Consider the following 26178-nt stretch of genomic DNA (forward strand, 5'->3'; position numbering starts at 1 on the left):
GCATCCTGAGAAGCACCAGTGGCGTTTCCTCGCAGTGTGAGGAACGTATGCCTCTTAGCTTCAACGGCGTGCAATGTAACCACGTTTGCAGCTATGATTTGCTCAGTAATTGAAGCCGCTTGATTTTTGCACTTCAAAACGACTGAGTTTCTGCCCTAAAATATCACCTTAACACTTGGTGTCGATGCTTAATCTGAAGTTGAGGCTTCCGTAGCATACAGTGTGTTGCGACGATAACTGGAACACTTTAAAAATTTTTCCTGAGCGATCGGCCGCTCTGTTCGCGCTCAAACTTCACACAAAGGTCGCATTTTGTGGTCTATTTTGTTTGACACCGGGAACAACAACGGTAGTTACCTGTTTATTCTGAAAATAAATAAAAACGATCTTCGCCTATGGGAAAATGGCGGCTATTTGGACGTGCGAGCCCGAAAACCGGGTTTTCTGATCGTCTGTTAGCTCATTTCTAGGTGCATTTTCTGATCGTCTGCTGCACCATTTGGCTCCGTACGTGAATCCCAAACATGCGTTTCACTCTGCAGGTGGTTCCATCGTTCCAACATCAACTTGCGCTGGCTCGTCCAAATCAGCGGCCATTTTCCCATAGGCGAAAATCGTTTTTATTTATTTTCAGAATAAACAGGTAAGTACCGTTGTTGTTCCCGGTGTCAAACAAAATAGACCACAAAATGCGACCTTTGTGTGAAGTTTGAACGCGAACAGAGCGGCGGATCGCTCAGGAAAATTTTTTAAAGTTTTCCAGTTATCGCCGCAACACCCTTATATGGCTGCGGCTCATATTTACACCTTGTCAAGCTGAGTGTTAGCTTCCTTTGGTTTATCTTATGGCGCGCCACGAGTTCATTGAACACTTCAGTGATGCAAGAACTGTCCATTCGGAACTTCACGTGCACATACAGTGGCCACGGAAGCAGAGGTGCCAGTAAGGCAGTCAAACAGTTCTGTCATGTTGTAGGGGGTTGCCCTGCCATGTTTCCGATTCAGAATCCCATATTAGGTTGAATTTTTATAAGAGCATGGTCAGTGGCCACGAAACATCATACTAGTACTTGCATTAGACTGGGAAAATAACATATGAGCTGTGCCTGTTATGGTGAACCCACCCGTTGCACAGACAGTTATTTCAATGCACTCAGCGAAGAACTGCATTACTTTTATTTGTTTCTTGGCCACTACATGTGCAGAAAAAATAATTCTCGGGTTCATGACATGACAATCACCATTGCACAGCCTGGCTCGATCCCCACTTGGTGATGCCCCTGCAGCTCAAAGTCTTTGCAAACAGTCCATGCTTGCTGCCAACGCTAGTTTGGGACTTGTTGGAATTAACCGGAATGCTACTAAACACGTCAAAAGTAAAAAGCACTTGGGGCCATTGAATAACAACTATGTTGGCTCGCACTGAGCCACAAATTCAGATTAGTATTCAAATTTTTTTTAGTTATTGAGAGTTAAACTGGAAAGCTTTTACTGCATTTTATTTCTGCGATAGGCACATGATATAGACTGTGTAAACATGTTGATTTTGAAAGGCCTCCAGTGAATCACTCGTGCCTGCAAAACAATTGTGGTGTTGTGAGGTGCCTGAGTTGCTGCCCTTTTCTATCTTACTTCATGCCATACATAAGCATCATAAGTAGAAAATAAGTGCATGAACGACACAGGTGTGAAAAAATGTAGCTTTATTTGCTCTCCATGACACTATTTGTAACAGTGATGTCTCGCAGATGACAACGCGCTTTGCTCGCAAGTACAAAATATATAAAGCTACTCTTCCACTCGGCAGGCTAGAACGCGCTACAGGAAACTTAATGTGGCAACATCACGACTGCACGACTTGTTCACACACACGCACATACACGCACACATGCTCACTCAGACATGCACAGCATGGCATTTCGTCCTTCTCCCTTGTCAGGACCAAAAATAAGACATCGCGTGACGGTTGTCGTCGTGTCTTTACGGTGTGCGGTGGAAGCCACATTTTATTTACCCCCTTGTCCCCGAAATGGCACGTATACGTATATCATTTCGTTTTAAAAAGTGTGACCGGTATCAAAAAGCCTTTGGTAATGGATGCTATGGGCGAAGCAAAGAAGCGTGATTTGTATGGGAAACTCAAAACGCGTGGGTGAGTGCGTGTCGACTCAATGTTGTTGTGTGACTTGTATTGTCTTGGCGCATGGTTATTGACCAAACAGAAGAAACAAAAGAAAAGTTCATGACCGATGTTCACTAGCAGGACGCGTTGAGGGAGTAGGGGACAGAGTTGCTGTTCTCTGAAAAAGAGAAAGAAATGCAGATGCAAAATGCATTAGTGTGGGTGTAAGAAGTACTACTTACAGATTCACACTTTTAATCTGCCGCACATACACAGTGTTGTACACGTTCCTCTAAAACAGGAACAAAAGCTCATTCCTCGTTCCTCCCAAATTTTGAAATGAGTTCCCGTTACAAGTTCCTTTATAGCGAAAGGAACGCGTTCCAGTTCCACTTCAAACATTGGAACGTGTCGTTACATCAACGTTACATTACATTACAAAACCAGAAGATTTGTACACAAACAATCACGTGATCCACCTTCTCTCTCTCACTGAAACTCCCAGGTCCCAGGAAAGGAACTCGTCAAAGAAAAGTATAACACGGGTTGAAACCGACCAACTAGAGCAACTCTGAATGCTGGCCGCCGACGTTTGGGCGGCCTCTCTCAGGTATTGTCCATACGGCGCGTGGCGAAATTATGCACAACAATGACGAAATTCCTGTCCTTTGTCAACACGACACATGCAATACAGAAGGACGTGGCACTACAGTCGACCCATTCCCGCCAGATCGGCGACAGACCGCGCCGTGGCAAACTGCGCGCGTACTCTGTAACTTCAAGCAGGACAACATCCCAAGGCAGTGCGGTGCGCCCAGCTCTATTGGTAGCCGGTGACCCTTCGAATGACCTCACAGCGAGCGCATCTCCCCCGAAAACAACGCACGCGCACCCTCGCACGCAATTATGCGGTAATTACCCCTGAAAATGATAGATACCGTGGTTTCACAAGGGACCAAGCAGCGCCGCTCGTACTTCGACAACCTTTCCCCGGCAGGAACAATTCTACCGGCCAGATGCGCATCCTGGCCTCCCCAGAAAAACGTTGAAAGGTGAAAAGCATCCTCGAGGCTGCGCTATTCACCCTTTCAAATGCCACGTAAGCTCAACCGGCATGAAAGCAAGCACAAGCTGCGGCCCGCTGTGTGATTACTGTTCTGCCTTTGACCTTCAAGGAAGCAAAATCCGCTGAAGTGCGGGCAAATTGGTCAGCTTATTTGAAGAGAAACACAGTAGCGACGTGGATTGTTGTAGAGCCTTGACATCAAAAACAGCCAACTCCTAGCGATGTAACATTTGCAGAAGGAACACCATTCCTGCCATTCGTTCATAATCCTAACGAGTTACTGTTACAGTTCCGCCGACCCCTTTATGGAACGGTGGCGTTCCTCCGTTCCTCCAAAAAGAAACTAGTTCCAGGAATGCCGTTCTGTACAACACTGCACATACAGCAACGAAAATCTGCTAGTTCAATGGAGATCAGACAAAGTTGAAGTCTATAAGAACAATATATTCTCGTGAGAATTAAAATCGAGGCTGTTAGAAATGTGCCTATAAATACCCTAAAGAATTCTAAAAAACCTTGAAGGTATTTTGTGGATTCTTGATATCACAAAAAATATTTAGCGCAAGATGGAGCACCTTCGAAAAATTTTTTGGACAAATGGCTGGCTTGATTGTCGGAAGGTCACATTTAGTGATAGTAAACTGAGTTACTCAAGTTTTTTATGCAATTTAAATAAAACCGGCATTCATTTTATGCACACAGACTAAGCGTGTTGCATTTTTTTTTCATTCCCGCATGTATCTGCATAGGAAAATTGTTATTCCAGGCAGCTTTTCCTTCATAGTTATTTGATTGCTAAAAACCACCGCACTGCTGCTGCCTATTAAATAGAACATCAAGTGAGCTCCCAGAGCAAAATTTCAGTGTGAAGATCCAGCTATTTGTAAACAAAAATTATTTAATGCACTTATTTATTTTAGCAACACCCTGAAAAAAAATACTAAAAACAAAAAGGGAAGGCATTGTCTTGCACGTGTGCCGATGCACATGCAAGAGCTGTGTGTAATGCAGTCCCTTATCTTTTTTTGCGTGGAACTATCCCACCACATTCCAGGTTTACACATTTATGACAGGGCACTTTGCAGCCTAGGTAATTAGTTTTTGTTTACCGTCCTTTCGTAAAATTCATTGTAATCATGTGATAGAGTTGAGACTGATCATGAACTATCCAGCAAAGCTGTCAGGTTTGCAGATGGTGCTAATACACTTCTTCTAAGGCGAGTTATGGAGAGACCACTCAACAAAGCACAACAGCTCGTGGACAATATTGTACTGTAAGAAGCACAAACGAGGAGTATTTTGTAGGGGTGTGCGAATATTCGAAACTTCGAATATTCGATTCGAATTTTTTGGTATTCGATTCGATTCGAACGACACTTTTATTGTTCGAAATATTCGAACCACCCAAAACTAAAAAAAAAAAAAAAGTTCAGAGCGTGTCTCAGCAGCAAAGTCGCAAAGCATATACACGGCGAACGGTACGTGCTTTCGCAGACTGTATCGGTGTTTATTCATAGTTACAGTGGACTCTTGATGATACGATTCTGGGGGTGCAAATTTCGGGATGATACGAATTTCCGAAAAGTCCCGGCGGAATTGCATTGTTTGCAATGGGAAAAATTTCGGCTGTTACGAACGGACCTGCGCGGCCCGGCGGAAAATACGAACGAGCCGGCGAGGCACCCGACTGCCGAACGAGCAAGTGACGGCTCTCGCTCCCCTGTTTGTCACTCTTTCTCCAGAAACAGCCGGGCTTTTGTCTTCTGCTCGCGAAAACGCTCTGCGCACGCCCAACGCGCGCTGACACCGCCGCGAAACCGCCCCTACGCTGCGCGCAGCACGGCCGGCGGCGTCAACATGGCGTCGGCTCCAGCCGCGAAGTGGCGCGGGCGCTCGAGCGACCGCTTCTAACCGCTCTTTAAAGTGCGGCTCAAGGGAGACACAAAGTTGTTGGTGCGGTAAAGGAGCTGACAATGCATGCGAAAACGGTACTATATAACATCATCTGCGCCGCTAGTGAAAGCGCCCATAAAATATTTGCCGGGGTGCTAAGCCTAACCATCTCCGGCGGAGCCAAGCCGGCTGTCTCGATCTCATCGCAAGTAGTCAGGCTCCTCCATTCTGTCGCGCGCGTCGTGCGTCATTTTCTGACCGAGGTAGGCGCTACCACGGGCGCGAAATCGTCGATGCGGGCGTGAAAATACGGCGCTCGCAGAGCCGAGGCAAGCGAATCGCGTGCAAAAACGCACCATGCGGTTCACGCTTGACTGTTGCGGCGTGTAGCGAGCTTGGGCACAGCGAGTGAGGAGACGAGAACGAAGCTTTACGTGCTCCAGAAAGGACTGCTTTGCGACAAGGGGGTTAAAAAAAAGCAGAAAAAATCGCGAATTTCTTCACGCGAAAGTAAGAAAAGAAATAAACGAAAACGTTTTTCAGCGCTCAATTTTTTGGTCGGTGTTGGTTCATACGAATTTAGGATGATACGAATATTTTTCGCGGTCCCCCGAGATTAGTATCATCGAGATTTTACTGTATCAGCGCGCAGAAATGTGCACGGGCTCGGGCATGCCAGCCACTAGTGTCTCAAGTGAGCGGCTCTTTTCGGTATCTGGTGGAGTCGTGACGAGCAGGAGGTTGTCACTGCTCCCCGAACATGTCGAGCAGTTAACCTTTCTCCATGTTAACATTTAAGTGAGTGCAGACCTTAACCTGTTGAGTGCAATGGTATTGTGTAATTCCTAATTTTACTTTGTGTGATTTGTTGTGCAATAGAGTTGCAGTTTTTGTGTCTCTAGATGGTGAAAACTTTAATTTTACAAAAAATAACGAGTATTCGTATTCGAAAAATATTCGAAAAATATTCGATTCGATTCGAACTTTGTTTTTATTATTCGAATTCGCTTCGAAATTAAAAAATTGATATTCGCACACCCCTAGTATTTTGCGCAAGACAAGACAAGTTCAATAGAGGTAAACAGGTGACCATTGCAGTTTTACGCCATGCATGGTTCAAGGTTCCGAAACTGGCAAAATTTATTCTCAAAAATATGAGGACTCACCTTGCTCATAATAGTCATACACTTTAATTGTGGCAGGCTTGGCATCTTCGATAGCAAAGTCTCGGTGAAGGCGGATATCGAAACACTTGTTTTCGGACGTTATCTGGAAAACATTATGAACGCTCTGAGAAATGCTTTTGGGAGGGTAGGAAAAGACAGTGTTGGTTGTGGTATATGTGCACATTCAACAGAATTCATGAATTTTGTTGGATATCTGCGGTTTAATTGACATTATTTTTGTGCTACCGTTCGAGTAAGCATCCGTGAGAACTGCATTTATGATATCACTCTTCTATTCTGCTGGCCCCGAGGTATGACAGGAGGAGCCATTCTGCATACGGTGTTTGTTTTACAGCATTTATGTTTCCAAGAACTTGGCAGTATCTATACTCATTTTGGACAGGTATTCTTTGGCAACTGCTATGCTGTGTAATGAAGGTCTTAATAAGCATAGTCTAATACATTATTACGTAGATTAGAGTATCCTGCATAGCAAACCATCTGGCCTAATTTACGTTTTGAAGCAACGTTTTTTTACACAAAGGCCAACCACAGAAAAGCACATTAAGGCACGTTGCGCAAGTTATTGATGCTTCGCAACCTTTTTGTGTGCACATTCTTGCGAACTCTTTTCGTGCAGTGACTACCGTGGCCTTAAAGATGGTGACTCGTAGCAGACCAACAAGCCACCATAAAAGCTTTGCTCGATGTAACATCCAACTTACCTCTTCGAAGTAAAGGTTGACTTGGTTTTTCTCAATTTCATGCCTCTTCAGCTTGACGTCCTTCTCACGGTATAGCTGCACATGAAAGTACATACAGAGACGTTGCAATACAGGCAAATTTTTTTCAATATCACCATGTAAGTAGCTGAGAAGGCACTTTACACACAGAAGTGGCTAGCTTGCAAATATCTGTGCCAGAAATGTTTACCCCCTCATTAGGCAGGCTGATAATATTTACACGTTCTGAAGGGCTCTTGCATACCCCGCACCTATTTATGTGCTCAAGGGTTTGGCGTCGAATGCAGAAAACTGTACGTTTTGCATGAACAGCTTACCCTGAAATTACACTGCCGAAAATATTAAGATTTCCTTTGTGTGTCCATATCGCCCTTCGCCTAACATTTTCATGAGCGTGCTAGTTTATGTTCTTCTGACAGCCAACAGCTTCAAGGTTGTAGCCCTGGCATTATTCCCATTTCCCTTGTTGAATTCGTGGGGTCTTTCTGCTCGCTTTTATTTATAGTGCCTGAAAATTTCAGACTCTATGCAACTACACTACGCTGGCTCCATCGAGCCAGGACAGAAAAGGTGCCACAGGTACTACGTAAAGCCACCTAAATTATCTGTTTGAAGCAATAAACCTACAGCAATAATTTTAGCAGCGAATATCTATGGCTAGTCTGTGTGCTTCCTAAAGGGATTGTGAGAGACCTGCGTGATGTAGTGCTTTTTTGAACATCTCAAAAAGAAAATGTTAAGGGGAAAGGTGGGCAAACGAAAAAAAAATAGCCTTTGCATGAGAATCCAATTATGAACTTGCTGCCGTGTGCTGCAGTGGCGTAGCCAGGGGGGGGCTGACCGGGCTTCAGCCCCCCCCCGAAATTTTTCCGGCCGTCGCCGTGCTGCCTGTATGCCTGGTACGTCGCCTGTGAACAAAGCTGCATATCCTTCGAAAGTGCCACTAATAGAAGCATTCACGACTAAATGTCGGCCCTACGCAATTGTGTTTACACAAAACCAGGGCCGGACTCGACTATTTTTCCGCGCTGCGAAAAGGGAGTCGAGTCCGGCCGTGACAAAACGAAGCGCCGGAAGGGTGCGAACCGCTGAGGAATGATTGCGGAGGGGGCAGCCCCGAAAGCCACGGCGCGTTCGGGTGAGCTCAGCGCACGGGACGCAAAAGGCATGCGTTGCATCTCTTTGTGCGAGACATGTGGCAACACAGAGAATAATTGGCCGGCTGAGTCGTTCTCAGCAGAGGAGATAGACTCGGCCGGGGAAGCAAGGAGTGGTCCGCACTAACTCGCGGCGGAAAAAAAGGGGGACCGCCGGCCATTGATGGTTGAAGACTGGTACGATGCAGGCCCGAAAGAAAACAGACGATCTTTGTATGTTAAGCAGAAGAACGTGCAAGCGGCGGTGGCTGACCACGGCCGCTTCACCTCCTAGAAAGGGGGAGATCAAGCGGCCATGGGCACACATTCAAGACTCCTGCAAGGTAACTGAAGAATGCGATGGGGCTACGTAATGGATGAAACATGCAGTTTAGCTGGATGAATGTCGTGCGCAGGCAGAGGGCCTTTGCGAATGAAACACACAGCAAGGTATGCCCCTCTTCCTCGCGTCAGCCCTTCATTCTTTCTTTTTCACGTTTCTGTTGAGCCCGGGAGGGTTATGTTGGAGTGGGCTCAGATTGCACGCACTGAGTGTCCCCTTCCGACGGCGATGTTGCGACAATCACTTTCACCCCTGCGATTAGGAGCTTTGTTCGGCGGTATTCTCCCCTCCTAGGAAACTGGAGAACAGCGGGTCGACAAAAAAGGCGCGCTGCGGCTCCCCGAGCCAGTCCCAGACTTTATCCTAAATGTGAAGGTACGACGGCCACCAGCCCTGCCACAGGCAGACGGCGTCGCGACAGCAACAACGATCAGATGGCCATATTCTACCTCGATCACAACTAAAGCCCTCCATTGCGTCCACGGCCGCTTTTTCTCTGGACTGCGGCTGCCCAGAGCAGTGTATATTCAGCTAGGGGCCTGAAACACAACGGCAATATGCCGCGAGGATAGAAGCGCTCCCGGTTTTGAGAAGCTCATGTTACAAGTGCCAACACCCAAAAGAGGCCTCGAATTGTAAGTCATTTTCTTCCAATGATTAATCCTTGCATGATCACTGATGTCTTTTGGCGATGGAGGTTGCATTGTACGTTAAGTTGTGCAATGCAGATCAGTTATGCATTCTTTGATACTTAAATAATCATTTCCTTATATTTACACGATGCCACAGCACCTTGTGTCTGCGAGCTAAAAATGAAATGTGTATCTCGTTTTATTTTGAATGAAGTATTTGCGTTTGAATTGGTCGTTGAAAGCGCCCACGGTGGAGCGGATAGGTGATTTTAATGAGGGAAAACGTAAATTGAACTCCTGTAAACGTCTAGATATTTATTATGCACGAAGTTTGAGAAGGTTACTCAGAGTGTATCGGGACAGCCTTAGTATCAGTACATGAAGAGTGAAAAATATATTTGTTCTGGCTGCAGTTTTAATAGTTTGCTTTTGCTGGGACGAAACTCCATGTGAGGTAGCCGCTGTCGCATTGTGTGCGCGTTATCGGGACTTTTGTTACCGCGTTTCACATCTACGCGTGCATCCACTGCTACACCCAATTTTAAACCCATAGCAGCGAGCACAGCGCAAGTGAAGGACCTTCGTACTGGTGGCAAAGAAACGAACGTGCCTTTATGGTAGAATTTTCTTTTAACTCTTCCTGGCCTTCTTTGAAGTTCTGTGGACGCAGGAGTATCGTTCTTTCAAGGCTCAATCGGTAGTGCAAGACAACAGAATTTCCTAATTAAATAAACGGGCTACAGACCGCAGGCCCTCTCAAGAGCACCAGCACACCTCCGCCCTCCTCCTCCCCTCTCCGCCGCCCCCCAACACCTCCCCCGCCCCCTTCACATACGGGTGCGCGCTGTTGTCTTCCTGAATCCACAACTGCTACGTATACATTCTAAAATATTGCATGAAGGACATTTTGAGCAATCGTCAGCATTTCTTACGTAAGCGAAATGACCCAGGAATTAACACGGTAAACAACTTTGCAATTTTTAGCCAATCTATCCTGTCGTAGCCTGAAACCATGCTTCAGTTTCAACATCACGGTCGCTGTCAACCAAGGTAATAGTTCAACTGTGTCATTACTGTCGGCTTAATGCTGAAGCATGGTAGTCTTTGGTCTTTCTGTATGCGGGGCCATGCATGCCAATACGCATATTTTCTTGGTGCACTCCGGACAACAAAATGCTGACTTGTTTTGGGCATCGCACCATGCCCGAAGGTCATGCTGGCTCAGCACAGCTGCCCAATCCTCCGTTTTCTGATGGACCAAGGAGATTCCCAACATAATTTCCATTTCCCGCGTCTCTAACGAAAACAACAAAACTCCTGTGCGCCCTATACATTCCAGCGCCGCCCATGCTCATGCACTGATACGTTTTTATCGTTTAAGTTTAAAACCGGCATGCAGTGTGTACTCGGCTGAAAAATGGCAGTGCACGCATCAGCTAAAAAAAGATGTCCTTTCATTAAAGTTTGAAACGAAAATGGTAAGACCGCATTATAACTCTTTCCTCAGATCTCACGACAAAATTCAAAACAGCAACATTTTGCTCAGATTGCACAGAACATGCCTAACCGCAAGAGTATGGTCAGACATCGTCGTCTTTGCGTTATTTTTTCTTGCTAAATATAAAGTTCGATACAGCATCTAATGGTGAACTTTGCATTTACTTGCTCTACGTACCTCATCCGGGAGTGGTAACTAAATGGGGTGGCTGCTCCAGAAAAGTTACTGGATAGTACACGCCTTCAGGCAGACTATAGGGCATTTATGCACAAAGCATTGAAAACTTGACAGGAAATAATGCAACTATTTGAGAACACCAAGCTCATTACAGCAGACTCTACATTTGCGCTGTGCCGAAATGTAAACCAGATCCATTATGTTACAAAGCACAAGCTTCTCATGTCCGCCCGGAGACCTGATAGAAGCTACGAAATGGACTGCGTTGAGACTCAATACAGAAGCGCAAATTTAAACTGGCATGACTTAACAAATACCGATGGCTGAATTATTCCGCTTTGCGTGTGGACTAATCCTGCTATGTTCGTGTAATTTTCGCCCTTAACAGCGCTGTTATTGCGCGTGATGTTAGTGTGTTTAGGGTTGATATTTGTTAAAACTATTGCTTGAGATATAACGCTTCTTGTATGAATAATTCATAGCCTTTCGTTTTTTAAAGATAAGACCTGCGCTACACATAACGCAAGTGCATAGATTCTATGTACACTGCACAGAATGAGCTCCATTGGCCTTACACTGGCCGCTATTGTACGGGCGTTTAATGAAAAACATTTTATTTTGCATTGTGGACAAAAACAACTAAATAAAACAATCTAATTCTTACGGCCTACGCCATTGGATTGCAGATGTCACACTCATCATACTCCTCACGTTGAAATAAAGCAAGTAATTGCATGAAACTATGGCCGTTTAATGCAATGCCTGCACAAGGTGCGTGCAATGTACGTCCCGTATCACGGGCAGAGATTTGTACCACGCAGTCTGCGGATTTCCGCCCAGTTTACAACTTCAGCTGGCACAAATACAATCACAATCAATATATCATGAGAGAACCTTAAAGGGCCTTTTAAAGACAAAATACAACCTTGTTCAATTGAATAACAACTAGCCTTTGGTAACTCGCACAGCTCCACTCCAATCACAGGCGTTTTTTCAACCGAAGCAATGCAACAAATTTCAAAAAAAATTTAAATTTAGCTTTGCAGAGAAGTGATATCGGCAGGAGTGGTATATATATAGGCTAGCACTAAAACGTAGTTATGAGTGTGTTAACTGCACGTTAGAATTCAAATGATAAGATCAATGGAGGCGGAGGCCCCTCTACAATCGCGCAATCATGTTCCTTGGCGGTGACTGAAATCGTTAGGCGCCAATCGTACAAACAAGATCCTGAACTGTCATAGTGAAATCGCCGCCGGAAAGAGGGCGGGGATTCGCCACTGCTTCAAACGTTTAATTTAATATATCGATTATTCCTTTGAAGTTGGTGATAAAACTGGTATCATTGTTATCGGGACAAGGCAGACTTTTTAATGAACCAAACATGTATTTTATTTTCATAGCCTTTAAGGGCGCTTGCAAACTACGTACCGCGCTTTTTTTTCTTTGGAGGGGGGGGGGGGCGGAGAACAACCTTAGCCCCCCCCGAACAAAAATCCTGGCTACGCGCCTGGTGTGCTGTGGCTAATGGTATGGACTGTTGAGCACAGGAACGCTTGTTTGACCCTGGCTGTGATTCTTCTGATGGCGGAGAGGAATGAAAAGGCTTGTGTGTTGAAATTTCAGCATTTCACTGATGGTTTAAATACGTGGAGGAGGTAAAATTTGGCTCTGCGGCCTCATTATAAGTCATCAGGGAAAAGGTGAGGGGTTCACAGCACATGATGCCAGTGCTGCTTCTAGAGTTTCAAGCAAATGCATCGCCAGATGCTTGAACCAGCACTCATTTCAGTTTTATGCTCCTGCTTAGCAATTATCACTGTGAAAATGAACTCTCTGCAGAATTTCTTTCTGAATCATCCACTGACCAAGATCAAGCTATATATGAAAGCTAACTTAAAAGATCAGTGGAGGAACAATGTGATCTGCCATCAATGAAAGCCACGCAACAGTGGTAAAACAATGTACGTGAATATCACATGGCCTTTGATGCTAAATTACCCAACAATCACACAGCTACTACAGTTGACTGATTTAAATTTGCACATTCGCAGCTGCATAATTTATTATCGATTTTATGCTATATGGTACTTCGGATGTTTCGATGTAGTACTGTATTTTATGCTAAGCTGCTTCACTATACACTAATTTTCAGTACTAGTCACTGAACTGCGTGAAGTTTAGCATTGTTGCTATGCAAGGCTTATTATTTTAAAGGAACCATAAAAATGAAGTGCAATTTTCTTTTCTTTCAAAAAACTGCCTTTTGGTTATTTACTCAACTCCCTTCTGGCCCAAACGACATTGTTTTAATTAAGGAATATTGACCAACTTTTAAATTTTGCACTCAGCACTGGTCTAGTGTGTTGCCATTACTTCATGCTTTTCTTATCACCAAGATTAATCGTTTGAAGTTTTCACTAAAATTGGTGTGATTGTTATTAGGCCATAGCAATCTTTTCACTAAACGAAGCATGTCCTTTGCCTCCCTGGTCCCCGAAACAAAACCCTAAGCCCCCTGACCTGTAGTGGATACGAGCTTACACATATTTTTATAAAGCAGCTAGGTCAAACATTCGGATAATCCAAAAGAAACTGGAATTCATCAGTTAAACTTTTGCTGCCTATCACTTAAGAATATTGTGGTCAATTTACATATGCATTTATTTTTTTGCTACATTTACGCTAGAAAGGGTATGTCACACATGAAGAGAATTTCTTACGCTGTAAATGTGGTCCTCGTTTGGCACATAACCAGATACAAGCTTGAGCTCCAAGACAGCCATGTTGGAGGGCTGGTCACCATCAAATCTGAAAAAAAAAAAAAGGTTTGGAGTTGCAGACATTCTCATTTACTTACATAGCAAAACCTTGTACAGCACATTAAATTATAAAAGTGCTGTTATATAGCATGTTGGTAAATCTGGCTGCTACCACTTTTTTCTGTGGATATCGACAACAGTAGGTTGCATGGGGTTTGTAAACGTACTTGATGCAGATATTGACTTTTTGGTCATTGCAGTCCGATTCCTCTTGAGATGGGGTGGCTGTCAGTCCGAATCCTTCACTCTTTGGCGCTGTGTGAACATTGTACTTCAGTGTGGTCTGAAAACAGAAAAGTGAACGAGTAAATCAACTTTGTTTTGAACAATTATGTTTGTTCCCCACAAAATTTTGTTTCTAAACAATTACGATATTGCTAGACCGATCAAAACAAAATTATTTCTAGCTTCCCGACATTGCCAGAAAATAGAGTACAGAGTGGTTGTACGCTTCTCTTTGACAGTTGTGCCGTCATCGCTCATCATGCCAACCAGAAGACAAGGAAACTAATCGAAGCGGCCGAAATAGCACGCCTGGGGGATCGTTGCGTGTGTGCACCGTCCATGTCCTTATCCGATTAGGGGATTGGCTATCTGAGTGGGGGGTGGGTGCCACCTTAGTCAATGCCTCGTGCTGCCTTTTGTTGACGTTACAGCGGTGTGTGAATAATTTTGTGTGCAAGTTTTATCATATCTTGCTTTTGTTCTGTTTTTTTCTATCTTTGTTTCTTTATGATAATGTCCCGCCCCAGTGTTTAAATTCACGCACTTTTTCAATAAACTCAGTTGGAAGTTAGCGCTTGTGCCCGCCGCCTCCGTGTCCTCTGTCATTTTTTTTTTTTGCGCTACACGGTCATGGATTACCACTACCAACTAGCCCAAACCCAAACTCTGATAAGAGAGTACAACCTCACTGCGCTTTTTATGCCAGAGTGCCGGTAAAATCTGTACTTGTAAGGATTATGGTATTTCACAGCTACTGGTGATAAAACCCTTATTATTATAGCTAAAAACAAAGACACGGCAACTGAAAGAAACTTTTACTGTTTGTCATAAAAATTCCATCTTGGTCCATTTAATTGTGGGTTTCAGATGCTCCATGGAGCCATGGACTGTCCGCGGGGTACAATCAGGCATTTATTTTTGTAATGCACTAGTATGGCACTTTGTTTTTCATTCTCTGTATGTCTGCGAACTATCAGGAACTAGTAAACTAAACAGGCTCACTGCTCTGCAATTTTGCAACCACGTGTTAAGCATTTTAAATGCCAGGAAAAATGAGGTGGCTGCATCCAAATGGTCACAAGATCAAAATTCACTAATTGCGAAGACACGTCATACACACACTTCAGGCAGATTTCAAACAGGATGGTTCTCTTGTTATTTTTTAAAACTTTATTAGGCGTGTCAGCTCTACTGTTAGCAGCAGAAGGTTCTCGGCAACCTGAATTGCGCAAGTTATTGCAGCTGGCTTGGCTTTTCTAAACAAGTTGCGGCTAAGGCAAGAAATTGGCCTACGGGTACCTGAATCGGGATCTGTAGCTACTACACATCAGTTACGTGAATCGTTAGCTGTCTTACCGACACCAGAGCACATCCTGGTCCGGAAGCTTCCGAAGTGAGCTTGTTGGGCAGGTTGACGACCTTCTTCTCCTGTACGACCAGCTTGGTGTCTTCCTTCAAGTTGTACGACTCACTGACGTCAGTGCCTTCCACTTTCACAGCAATGTCGACGGGATCCTTGCTGACGTGTGTGGCGAATGCCGACAAGGCTTGAAGGCCTAGCACAGTATCCTGAAATACGAAGAAAAAACTGATGTAATGAAATAAAGCAAAAAGGCATAAAATTGCTAGGTTATGTCACTACTGAAGAAATTTGAACATGGGATTTTAATTTTTGAAATTTTTCTAACGTTCTTTTTTTAAAAGACACCTTCGACATTTCAATAAAAACATTTTTGGGCCTTGTTAAAATTCTTCCCCTTCCAGTTGTGACGTTACTTGTTACAGAGTAAAGATGTGCTCTTAAAAGCTACAGGAAAATTCACTGTAATGATCGATTGCTTTTAGCAGTGCTGTCTTTGTGTGTAATGCTCATCCTCTGCCCGATAATATTAACCCAATTACACACCCAGCTTGTCACACCCTGATTATTGTGTGGCGCATTCTGTGCTTTTTGGGGCACAAAAGACCATCATTGCCATTCTTAAACTTCCTAGCGGCAATTTCTACTACTATACATTTGCTATTGCAGCCCCATAACAGACCTCCTTCAAGAATGTTCTACAGTAAAACCCGGTTATAGCGAACTGTTATATGCGCTGCAATTATTTCGATATTATCCTAAAGTTCAACATAACCGAACACGCGTCTACAACAAATTTTTTGTTACGAGTTCACAATATGCGGGACTCCCTCCGCACCACCATTCCCGCATAAAGAAACGAACACATAAAGTATGCCATTACCTTATACAAAACAATCTATTTATTGCAAGCAATAAGGTCACTTTCCGCCTTAACTGCCTCCTTCGCAAAAAAAAAACAGTGATTCTTGTTTTCGTTTTTGTTTCGGCGGTGCCAACTACCACAGCATTCTCTACATAAGACATCGTGTAGAGACACTAGACAAGACGAGACTCTACATGACACATTGAGCCCGTGCCCTTCAATATCGAAGCAATATTGGCAGAGCTCATCCACTGGTGAAAGCAGTTCATTAAGCATCGGCCCGCTTTCCCTTGCGGCATCCTCAGTCTAAGGTGCCTTCAGCAGCACCAGCTGCCTTGACATCGGCGACAGTGGCTGTGCCCAAGGGGCTCACAGTGATGGCAAAGTGGTCGTCGGCACTGAGGAAATAATCAAAAGACACTACTTTCGGCAAAGAATCAGGAACGTTTGCTAGCTCTTTGCACAGTTCGTCAACGCTGCTGTCCTGGTCCGGACTACTAACTGGGCGGGTTCCGTCATGAATCCTGCGCGCCGGAAACAGTTATGGAAAGTGTCGAGCGTCACACCCACTCGATGTGAGGCTCAACAATCTCAATGTCCATTCTAAAACCATGCATTTCGGTGACAATTGTAGGCGCGCCGAGTTTGATATATCAGATGTGAACTGCGGTGTAATGAACATGTTTCGCATGCATTTTCGTAACGAAGTTGCTTTTGTTCGATATATGACATAATTCGCTCTATCCGGGTTAGTTATAATTGGGTTGGACTGTATTCTGCCATGTGCAGGTCATCACCCTACATCAGAAGAATTGACTTTGATAATGATTTTTGAGAAAATTGACGTTGAACAAGCTGGGTCCACTTGAAGAACCACGCATCCGAGTGAGATTGTAAAACAAATCAATGTACATTTTTGCTTCCGAGAAGGGTGCAGTGTGAATTTTTGAACATCAGCCATGAAGATTATTTAAAACAGTGCACCCGTAAATGTCTGTTATAACAGAGGCCTGTGCGTACTTGAGTGGACGGGAAACCTCCCCGACTGTTGCGCTTGGTGGCCATCCAGCGCACAATGGGCTGTGCCTTGCTCAGGTTTTCCTGGGCATTGAGCTTGAGGTAGGCGAGCACCGCGTAAGCTGCAGTCTCCACGTCAGCCGAGGCAGAGGGACCCTTCTTGCCAGCATTGCTCCAGTATGTGAGTCCACCTGTGCATTTCACAACGGATTTCAGCTTGTGACATAACAGCTTAACGGCTGAATGGCTGATTTCCGAAGTCACTGGAGGCAAACAGTAGACCCGGTACCTCTGTGGTGGCGATTTTAATTAACTAAACACTGGCATTACAATTTCCTCGAAGTAACAAATGAGTCATAAAGGACTTTCCAGGAGCTGACATTCCAAGGCTAGGTTTAGATATCAACGTGCAGTGAAAGTTGTACTGATCTGGTTGGAACAATGAGAGTACGTATATCCCATACAATTCAGAGTCATCAAAAGCATACCTGGCCTTTTCCCTCGCTATCCTAGGTCAGGTTTATTTTTCTACAAAATAAACTAAGCATGGCCTGAAAGGAAAGGGTCTCTATTCCTCAAATTGCCACTGACTACCTTCATGTTAAGCACAAAATAATTGAAAAGGAAGAAATCCAGAGCAATCTGAGCCAGCCCTCTGCACGCACCTTTGTTAACAGCGAGGGTTTCCAGCTTTTCAAGGTACTCCTTGGCAGAATCGTGTCCCGCGAGTGCAGCAGCATAGGCGGACAGTGCCAAGTTGTGCGCGCTGGGATCTCGCTGCGCACTGATGCACCTGAGTGCCGTCTCGACAACCTTCGCGTCAGCAAGGCCGCCTTCCAGCAGAGCTGTCAGCACGTAGGCTGTCAGGGCACCCGGGGCAGTGGAGTTCACCTTGCCCTGAATGAGCAAACAAATCCGATGAAACGGCTTGGGACGCCAATGACGTGCCTCATAACTGTGCCTAATGAGTGTGCTTACTTTTTGTATCATGCTCTGTACACATTCGAAACTCACCCCTCACTTAATTTTTATACTACTCTGCCAGAATTCTCCCATTTTATGTGTATATCCACATCAGCACTCGTTTTCTATGTGATCGAATTCCTCGTTTTCAAGTGGTTTGAACTTCAGTACAGAAATTTTCAAAACTGTGGAATGGCACACTTACAAGCACTGCTGTGCTGGGGCTTGTTTTACTGTTGTTGGTGTCCAAAATCACAAAAATATCTAAGGGTTTTCAAAAAACTGGCTCTTGGTAGAAGTTACAACCAGAAACATTTACTCGGCAGCAGTACTGCTCACTAAGGAGGAAACGACCACCTAGCCGTTTTTTCGGAAGACCAACGTAGTTATTTTTTATGGTGTGCATAACTGGGCTGTCTTACACTTTGAAGTGCTTAGTGAGAAGCTTGCCAATCACTTCCACCGTGAAAGGCTATGATGGGGGGCTTACCTTGAGGCCGGAGCTGAGCACGGTGCCGACATTCAGGAAGCAGCCATTGGTCTTTTGCTTGGTGAGGATCCATTTGATGCTGTCGTTCAGATTTCCAGCGTCAATGGTGATGTACTTCTCAGCCTGCTTGAAGGACTTGACCACGAACGCCGTGAGGAACATGCTGCCCGAATTGTCGTTCTTTCCGAAGGCACTGTACGAGCCGTCGTTGTGCTTGTATTTCTGCTGGCGCTGGTAGCCTGCAGCAAAACGGGGACAAGGCTAAGCCAGGGCACAGCGTAGAACATTTGTGGTCCCCCAGCACACAAGATGGCAGATTATGCGTGCGGTCAGGCAAGCTCACCACGACCGCACTTTAAAATGCATGAAACTTATTATAAACAAAGGGGACGTAGTTGCCGATTATGTATCACAAACTCTGACAATAACAAACTAATCCCACATGACTGTGAAGTTCATTTCATGCGGGTTCGAGTAAATTCATGCTCGAAAAACTGAAAATATTTTTGCATTTCCGATATCCTGTAAACATTTTTGCACGTATTTTCATGCTTTGTTTACTCAGACAGTCTTCAAGGAAAAGGATACCTGGTTTGAAATGATCAAGTGAGGAGCTACTATACAACTGATAGCTCACTTATCAGCGAGCTGGAAACTTCACCAGTGCGTCTCATCAGAGAGCGTGGTAAAAACGTGTAGCCCTAGAGGACAACATACTTTATTTTTTAGATGATCGCCTGAACTATTAGTGTCGCTGTGATGTAGAAGGAGACTAAAGAAGCGAGAATTATGAAATGTGCTGCTCACCAGTCTTCAGGTTGTTCACGGCCTTTCTCTCGATGTCTTCCAGGTTCTTTCCGGTTGCCTTGAGGTAGTCAAGGACGTAGACATTAGGTGTGAACTTGACCATGTTTTGCTCGCCGCATCCAGTTGGAACTTGGACCAGTGAGTCAAGGTTCTTGATTGCAGGGCCCATGATGTCTCCTAGGGACAGGGGCAGAGAATACACACATTTTTAAAATGCGCCAATTTCCCCACTACACGAGTGGTCAATTTTTGGAATCAGTGTCCACCTTGAAATACCAGCACACACTTCCATACAGAGGTGCTTTCACAGTGGAGTATGGCTGCAGTTTTCTGGTGTGAGCTCACCAGTTCGACACTTGACTGCCTACGAAATCAGTTTTGGATAAGGTGTATCATATTAAATGCTTGTAACACTTCATTCCTAAGGTTCTTGTAATGAACCAAATTTTACTTCTTTCTCCTTTCTCCATGTCCAAGAAAGACAGCATATGCCCAGAGATACCCATAGCTATCAAAAGCAAAGAATCGTACTCCGTATGGTTGCCTCAGAGTACCAGATGTCCTTCATCCATTCTTTTATATTTCTGCTTCAATTATGTTCTACTTTTCTTGAAAATTATTATAAAATGCCTTCACTCACCAGCAAAAGCTACATTGTCTGTGAAGACATGTTGGGCAACAAAGTATGCCAGAAATTTGAAGGGTGCAGGAAAGTATGGAAATTTTTGAAAACAGTCAAGTTCACTGTTGCTCGTACAACCGTAATAGCTGACTGAAAAGTTCCCAAGGCATAAGGCGAGACAAAAAAGAAAATTCGTACCCGATAGCAGGCAACTGTTTTGATATTTAAGGAGGTGCTCTAGAACTCCTTTGAACTGCAAAAGCTCACAGCAGCTACCCTGTCCGGGTTCATTACCTGTGACAGAAACATATGCCCTGGCCGATCCTTCGACCAGGTCTTCTGGAAGCACCAGGTCAAACTCATGCTTTGCGCCTTCCTCGCCGGCATCTGCTGGGATGAAAGGTGGAATTGGACATAAGAAATCAAAAAATTACGTGTGTCAAGCCAAACGCTTGTGCAATGATTCTTTCTCATTTTGTGTCCTGGTTACACTGTTTCAATCACAAATGCATACAGAAAAATATGACTTTACCTTTTGGGCATACAAAGACGCTCTTCGTCTCCTCCTTGGGGAAGCCTTCAGCCTGCGCAATAGAAAATAAACGTATATGATCACAAAACTGCAAGGAATGGCTTTTGTAGTATGATTGATGATAAATGTGTAAACACTTTTTTTTATTTGAAGTTTGTTTCAACATTTATACAGCTTGAAAAAATTGGTAGAAACTTCCAAATAAGAACTGTCAGATACATGGTGCATAAGTATTCTTTCTTGGAGCTCATCTGTGCACATACTCTTGCACGGATGTTTGCCTTGGAGGCATTACAGCCTTTAATTCATTCTTCCAATAATAAAAGGCAGGTTACTTATTATTAAGTGGCAGGCTCCTACTAAATACTCCATATTGCTCATGCATGCCTATGAAGCACGTCGTGTCATGCGTTATGGGGGGAGTCCCCAAAGAATGCCTACAGATTACTTGGCAGGGCAGTCTGTTTCATTCAATGGCTCATCTGCATGGCACACAACCATTATGTCACTAGTATATGAGGGAACTGAATACGGAAGCTGATTGACTAGTACGGCCACATTGGCCGTACTAATTTTTCAACTCGCTATTTTTTACCTGTGCTAGTATTATTATCATTTTCCTATCACTACTAGAAGCAAAGAACACATGAATGTCTATCTTTATTCAAATCTAGGGTACAAAAAGAAGAACGATCCTTAGCAATGTCAGCTATGACCCTAACGCTGTACTTAAGCACTCACAAATTGTTGCCTTCTAATGAATTGCCATTTTCACTGAGGAGGGATCTAGTTTGCTTCAATTTGCTTATATTTAACACCCAACCATATTTAGGGGAAATTCCCTAAATCATTCAGGTGGATGTCAAACTTTCCTTTGCATATTTAATACCCGTGCTGCACGAGTGTGTCGAAGGCTTTCGAGTCGAATGTCATTTGACTCAAATGACACTTTTGAGCTGCTACACGACGTTTTTAAAAAGGCTTTTCGTTAAAATGGCATTTGAGTCGGAGGAGCACGACAACTGACCTTTGAGAGTCTCAAAGGCCTTTGAAACGTGAACGGTCTAACCCTCGGGCGCAGTTTCTGCATGCCATTATAACCAAAACAATGATTTACGAGTAAAACTTGGTGTTTAAAGTGGACGATTTTCATAATTTTTCACTTGTTATCCTTCTCTGTCACTTGCTCTGTGATTACGAAGTAACTTGGTACTCTCAACACTGGCGGTGCAAAAAAAGAAAAAAAAAAGAAACTCGCTGCTTTGTGCATGCTTTGTGCGCGCTTGTAGACCGTTATCACTTTGATCACTAATAATTGCTTTTTTGCCCATTTTAACTCTAAATTAAATTTTTGCCAAGAACAAAACATGGCAGCAGTGGCGACACCAAAACATGGTGGGTGAATGTGGAAACTTTCAACTGCCTTTGAGAATGGTCGTGTAGATCGCCAGAAGTCCTTCCAGTTCGAATGGCATTTGAAATTTTGAAAGCCATTTGACTGAAATGTCCTTCCAAACGCTGGTGTAGCACAGGCATAAAACATCTTATTTTTAGCCCAGTGTCTCATTTTCTCACTCAATAGCGTGTCTTTAACAATGCTAGTATAGATGGTCACAAATGTATATCAAGAGCACTTACCTCAATGATGAGTGGCCGCGTGACTGCATCCCTGGCAACCACCTTCTCCGTGGGCTTGTCTCCACAGACGACATCGTTCTGCGACCCTGCTGCCGACACGGTCAGGTTCACTTCGCCGATGGTCTGTGGCCGGATGGTGAACTTGTGCACCTGGCTCTTGCTGCCGCAGACACACAGCGTCGTTTCCGATTCTCCTTCGATATGGTAGTCCGCAGACTCAGCCAGCTTCAGGTCGATCTGTCAACCGTCGAAGGGAAAAAAAGGACCAACAGCATCTCAGTGAGATGATGCTCTTCAACTGGCATCGGTGTTACTCAAGGGTCATCTTGGTGCAGCCTTCGATGCAAAGGTAACTTGTGGTAAACGGAACTCACTCAGCCTTGTTCTCTTATTGTCACTTTTAAAGTTTTTTTTATTTTCTTATCATTGGATGTGAAGTATGATCAGTTCACTAGTGCAGCCACAGAATCGTTCACGAGCGCAGACCCTTCATCTTTTTGCCATGTTCTCGCATTCTTCTGCTCGATTAATTAGTGCTCCAATAGCAGTGTGTAAAGGTGCACTCACCGGCAGGCACTTCTCCAGGTAGTTGAAGACGGACACCTTGACCGGGACGAGCTCTCCACGCACCACCGAGTAAGGCAGGTTGAAGGAGGCGAAGAAGGGCTGGAAGGCCTTGATCTTTGCAGGGTCGGAGACTCCGATGCCGTCATCAGAGTTGATGCACACCGTGCTGCCCACCCACTCGGTGATCGTGTGCGGAATCTTCTCCTTGAAGCTCAGCTCACCATGTTCGCTGCGAGGCAATGTAACAGCTGGTTCAGCAGTGTTATGTAACAAAGAATGCAAATCTAACCAAAAGAGCTCTAATTTCTTAGTGCCGCAAGTTTAGAAAATGCCACAGAAAGAGCTGCAATATAGTGGACAAATCACGTTTATTTTTGTGACCATCACATCGTGTTGGTCACTGTGCGAAATCTGTGGAGTTTTGTAAACAATAACAAATAATGCATATATGGCAAACCAGCTAAGGACACATTCACTTAACCATTCCCACCTTGTGCATCTAACCCAACCACTATACATGACGCTGGCTTTATATCAGGTACAATAAAACAGAAAGGGCATGTACAGATGGTAACTGGTAAAATGTGTGAAGTTGGGAAAAATGGACTTTGTAGCATGTTGTATACTTAAGCAGAGGGGAAGCAGAAAACAGCTAAAGTTAGTTTACTTATGTCAGACAGCTTTCGAAAAGCTTCCCATGGTAACAGGTTCCGGGTGCATAGGAAGTTAAGACTCCACAGCTTTTCCATTGATTGCACACAGTATGCTGGCAGGTCATTTTGTTGTTGTCATTACCAAGGATGAATACGACGTACATTTTTTGTACGTTCATTTTTCCAAGAAAAACAACTACACGTTATGTGACAAATGTCTGATGATGACACTATTTGTAAATTAGGGTATTCTGTTGACTAAATAATACCAAGCGTAAGACACACGCGAACCTTAGTACTCAGATCAAGATTTCAAATAGTTTTCAAATAGATCAAGTTTTCAAATAGCAACAAAACATACTTTTGAAAATATCATGGGAAAACAATTAAAAGAAAAAGTCGAAGTAAAGCACACTTGTGAATTTAATTCGACAATGTGCATGGCATACGGCAATGAACAAATACTGGTGACGCAGCTGTGGCATGTTTTCTGTACGTACTGCTGCAGCCAATAAGTGTCAGTATATTTTGAATGCACCAACAAAACAGGTTGCAGTTTTTGGAGGCACACCTGATCATTTCAAGGGTTATAGCATTTGTGTCAGGTGGTCTTGCACGCATACCTCATCATCAGAGATTTACCTCTTTCCAGGACCCATTGTGAAACTTTTGCCCCTCTCCTTTTCAAAGCCAGCATCACCCTCTTGAGGCATGGATCTATGCTGTGCTGGGAAGATATTCTAGCACATGGTACTGGTGGCTGCGTAAATGCCATCGTAATGTGAATATTTTGCTCACCGAGCACTACAAACTGCAACCTACACAAGAGGCTGAGAGGCTTACTCCAGTTCCTTCAGTTCCCACAGCCAGGTCTCGGGGAAATAGGTTCGCACTTCGACCGCAGACTTGGCCGGAATGTTGTCCGACGAGAATCCCACCGGTGGTGGTGCGTCGAAGGCGGCTGCGGCAACGCCGGGCGGGCCACCTACAACGCGGTTGGAAAAGGCCAGTGGCGGTGGAGGAGGGCCCGGGAGTGCTGCAGCGAAGGGCCTCGCCAAAGGCCCTTTGTGCCGGGCGAAGAAAAGAGCGCGCATCCCCCGAACGCGTCGAGGGGGAGAGAGGGACAGCGAGGAGAACGGAAGAAACGGAAGGGGGGAAAACGAAGGAAAAAAATGGAAACAAAAAAAGATTCTGGTCAGCACAAAAGCCACTGGCCGCGCTACACGCTGGCTGACCAACAGAGAGGTGCGTTGGTTGACATGTTAACATGTCATGACTTTTTAACCGTTGACGCGTTATATTGTTCATCTGGCGTTGTAAGAGCATGGGCTTGCAATAAGCTGGCTCCCAAAAGGACATCTAGCCTTCTCGCTAGAAAAAAAAAAGAAAAATTAAAATTTCTGTACAGAGTCCGAAAAACTATAATCTTTAGACTTGCTCTACATACAAATTCTTCTTCATAAAGACACAAAACACCATGTTCAGGCACTTTTCCAGCAAGAAGCATACATTGCAAACAGCACAGTTTCCTGTGAATAGAAACAATACTGCCCCATCAAACGGAGCCTTTTCTTTAATTATTTCTGCAATTAAAGGTAGATCTGATCGCTCTATCTATCTTCCCGACAGTGCAAAATGTCTCCTTAGCAAACTTTAGCATTCTTTCGCTCTCAAAGGCGGTCATGCCCTTTGCACCTCCCTGAGGTAGCCACTGCGTATCGCGGCACATTACACTCGTATTCGCTATTGCGTGTTAGCAGGAGCCAAGGCCTGTGGACCCAACCACCTCAGGACAGATGAAAGGTGGAGGAGGACAGCAGAGAAGGTGGCGGCTTGGCGGAAGTGCCTCACCGCGCAACTAGCAGATCTGCAGGCTGCTGCTGCGTGCTTTGGGAGAGACGCCTGCGTACCGATCCTCAAAACACGCGAACCCCGCGTGACGGCGTTAGGCAAGCATCGCAATCCAATAGGCAGGCAAGCCCCTGACGGACAACGTTTAAGTGGTCATTCACCTCTTTGCGTGGTTCTGAATGGTACCGCTGTAGAGGGTGACGTGACGGGTGGTGGAGACACGGGAATAGAAAAAATAAGTAACCGTTACTCTGCGTGAACCTTTACTACTTAGTAGAATCAGGCAGAAAAACTACCACCACCACCACCACCACCATCGAATTGAAAGCAAAGGCTTCACCTGTCGTTTGAAGCGCGGCTGTAATTGGCCTTCCTGCTTCACCAAAATGGAGGTAGAAACAAAAGAAGAAGACAGTGTAAACTTTGGGGAACTTTACTGGGATTTAGTTAATGCAATAAAAAAATCTCCCTGCTTCTACGCAGTGCTTTCCATCCTGTCACATCTTCAACTCGGCTTAAAATGTGGCCAAAAGAAATTTGTTGGAACTAAAACAGCAATGCGGCTGACACCGCTGTTAGCTTAGCGACTTGCCTTTTTTTTTCTTGTTCTCACATTTTGGGCAAGGTTAGGCAAGTTAGGCAAAGCCTTTGGCTGCGTCCTGCTTTGCCAATCAAGCAACAGTGAGCGGCAGGTCAATGTGTAAGCCTTTAACAAAGACAACTTTATCACCTGAGAAGCCGCCTCCACTCCGAGGGGTCGCCACTAAGACTTTGAGCATAAAAAAAGAAAGCAAAAAGCAACCATTGGCCAATGTCGCAAAAGACTTCATTATTCACAGGTGTATAGCCGTGAACCACATTTGCTAATGCAGCACCATCAAAAATGTCATGAGAGCTTAATTGACAAACTCTGATAGGTTGCATATTCAGGATCTAAGAGTAAATTGCCGTCACAAGTGCATTTTTTTGGTACTAAGCGAGTCAAGCAAC

At 44.5% G+C, this 26178-nt stretch overlaps 1 protein-coding gene across 23 annotated transcripts in view; it reads right to left on the reverse strand.

The window, feature by feature from the left end:
* Window positions 1-1686: 1686 nt before the first annotated feature.
* The window catches only part of LOC144170129 (pregnancy zone protein-like), a 129154-nt gene continuing 104662 nt past the window's right edge, over window positions 1687-26178 (reverse strand). For 4 of the 23 annotated variants that reach the window (XM_077699719.1, XM_077699714.1, XM_077699710.1 and 1 more), the window contains 18 exons: window positions 25919-25957; window positions 25529-25561; window positions 25350-25376; window positions 24181-24322; window positions 22685-22913; window positions 22118-22354; window positions 20480-20531; window positions 20242-20334; window positions 19326-19502; window positions 18519-18757; window positions 17731-17962; window positions 17069-17256; window positions 15180-15392; window positions 13766-13881; window positions 13500-13587; window positions 6973-7047; window positions 6248-6350; window positions 1687-2300 (listed from right to left, as the gene is read on the reverse strand). In XM_077699719.1, the coding sequence (XP_077555845.1) occupies window positions 2257-2300; window positions 6248-6350; window positions 6973-7047; window positions 13500-13587; window positions 13766-13881; window positions 15180-15392; window positions 17069-17256; window positions 17731-17962; window positions 18519-18757; window positions 19326-19502; window positions 20242-20334; window positions 20480-20531; window positions 22118-22354; window positions 22685-22913; window positions 24181-24322; window positions 25350-25376; window positions 25529-25561; window positions 25919-25957 (2327 nt within the window). In that variant the 3' untranslated portion in view covers window positions 1687-2256. Of the gene's footprint in view, window positions 2301-6247; window positions 6351-6972; window positions 7048-13499; window positions 13588-13765; window positions 13882-15179; window positions 15393-17068; window positions 17257-17730; window positions 17963-18518; window positions 18758-19325; window positions 19503-20241; window positions 20335-20479; window positions 20532-22117; window positions 22355-22684; window positions 22914-24180; window positions 24401-25349; window positions 25377-25528; window positions 25565-25918; window positions 25958-26178 lie in introns of all 23 variants that reach the window. The other 19 variants (XM_077699727.1, XM_077699721.1, XM_077699718.1 and 16 more) reach the window with 5 other exon arrangements.

Source organism: Haemaphysalis longicornis, unplaced genomic scaffold (assembly GCF_048455015.1).
Source record: "Haemaphysalis longicornis isolate Haplotype H1 unplaced genomic scaffold, Haemaphysalis longicornis Haplotype H1 scaffold_2, whole genome shotgun sequence".
Classification (NCBI taxonomy): Eukaryota; Metazoa; Arthropoda; class Arachnida; order Ixodida; family Ixodidae; genus Haemaphysalis; species Haemaphysalis longicornis.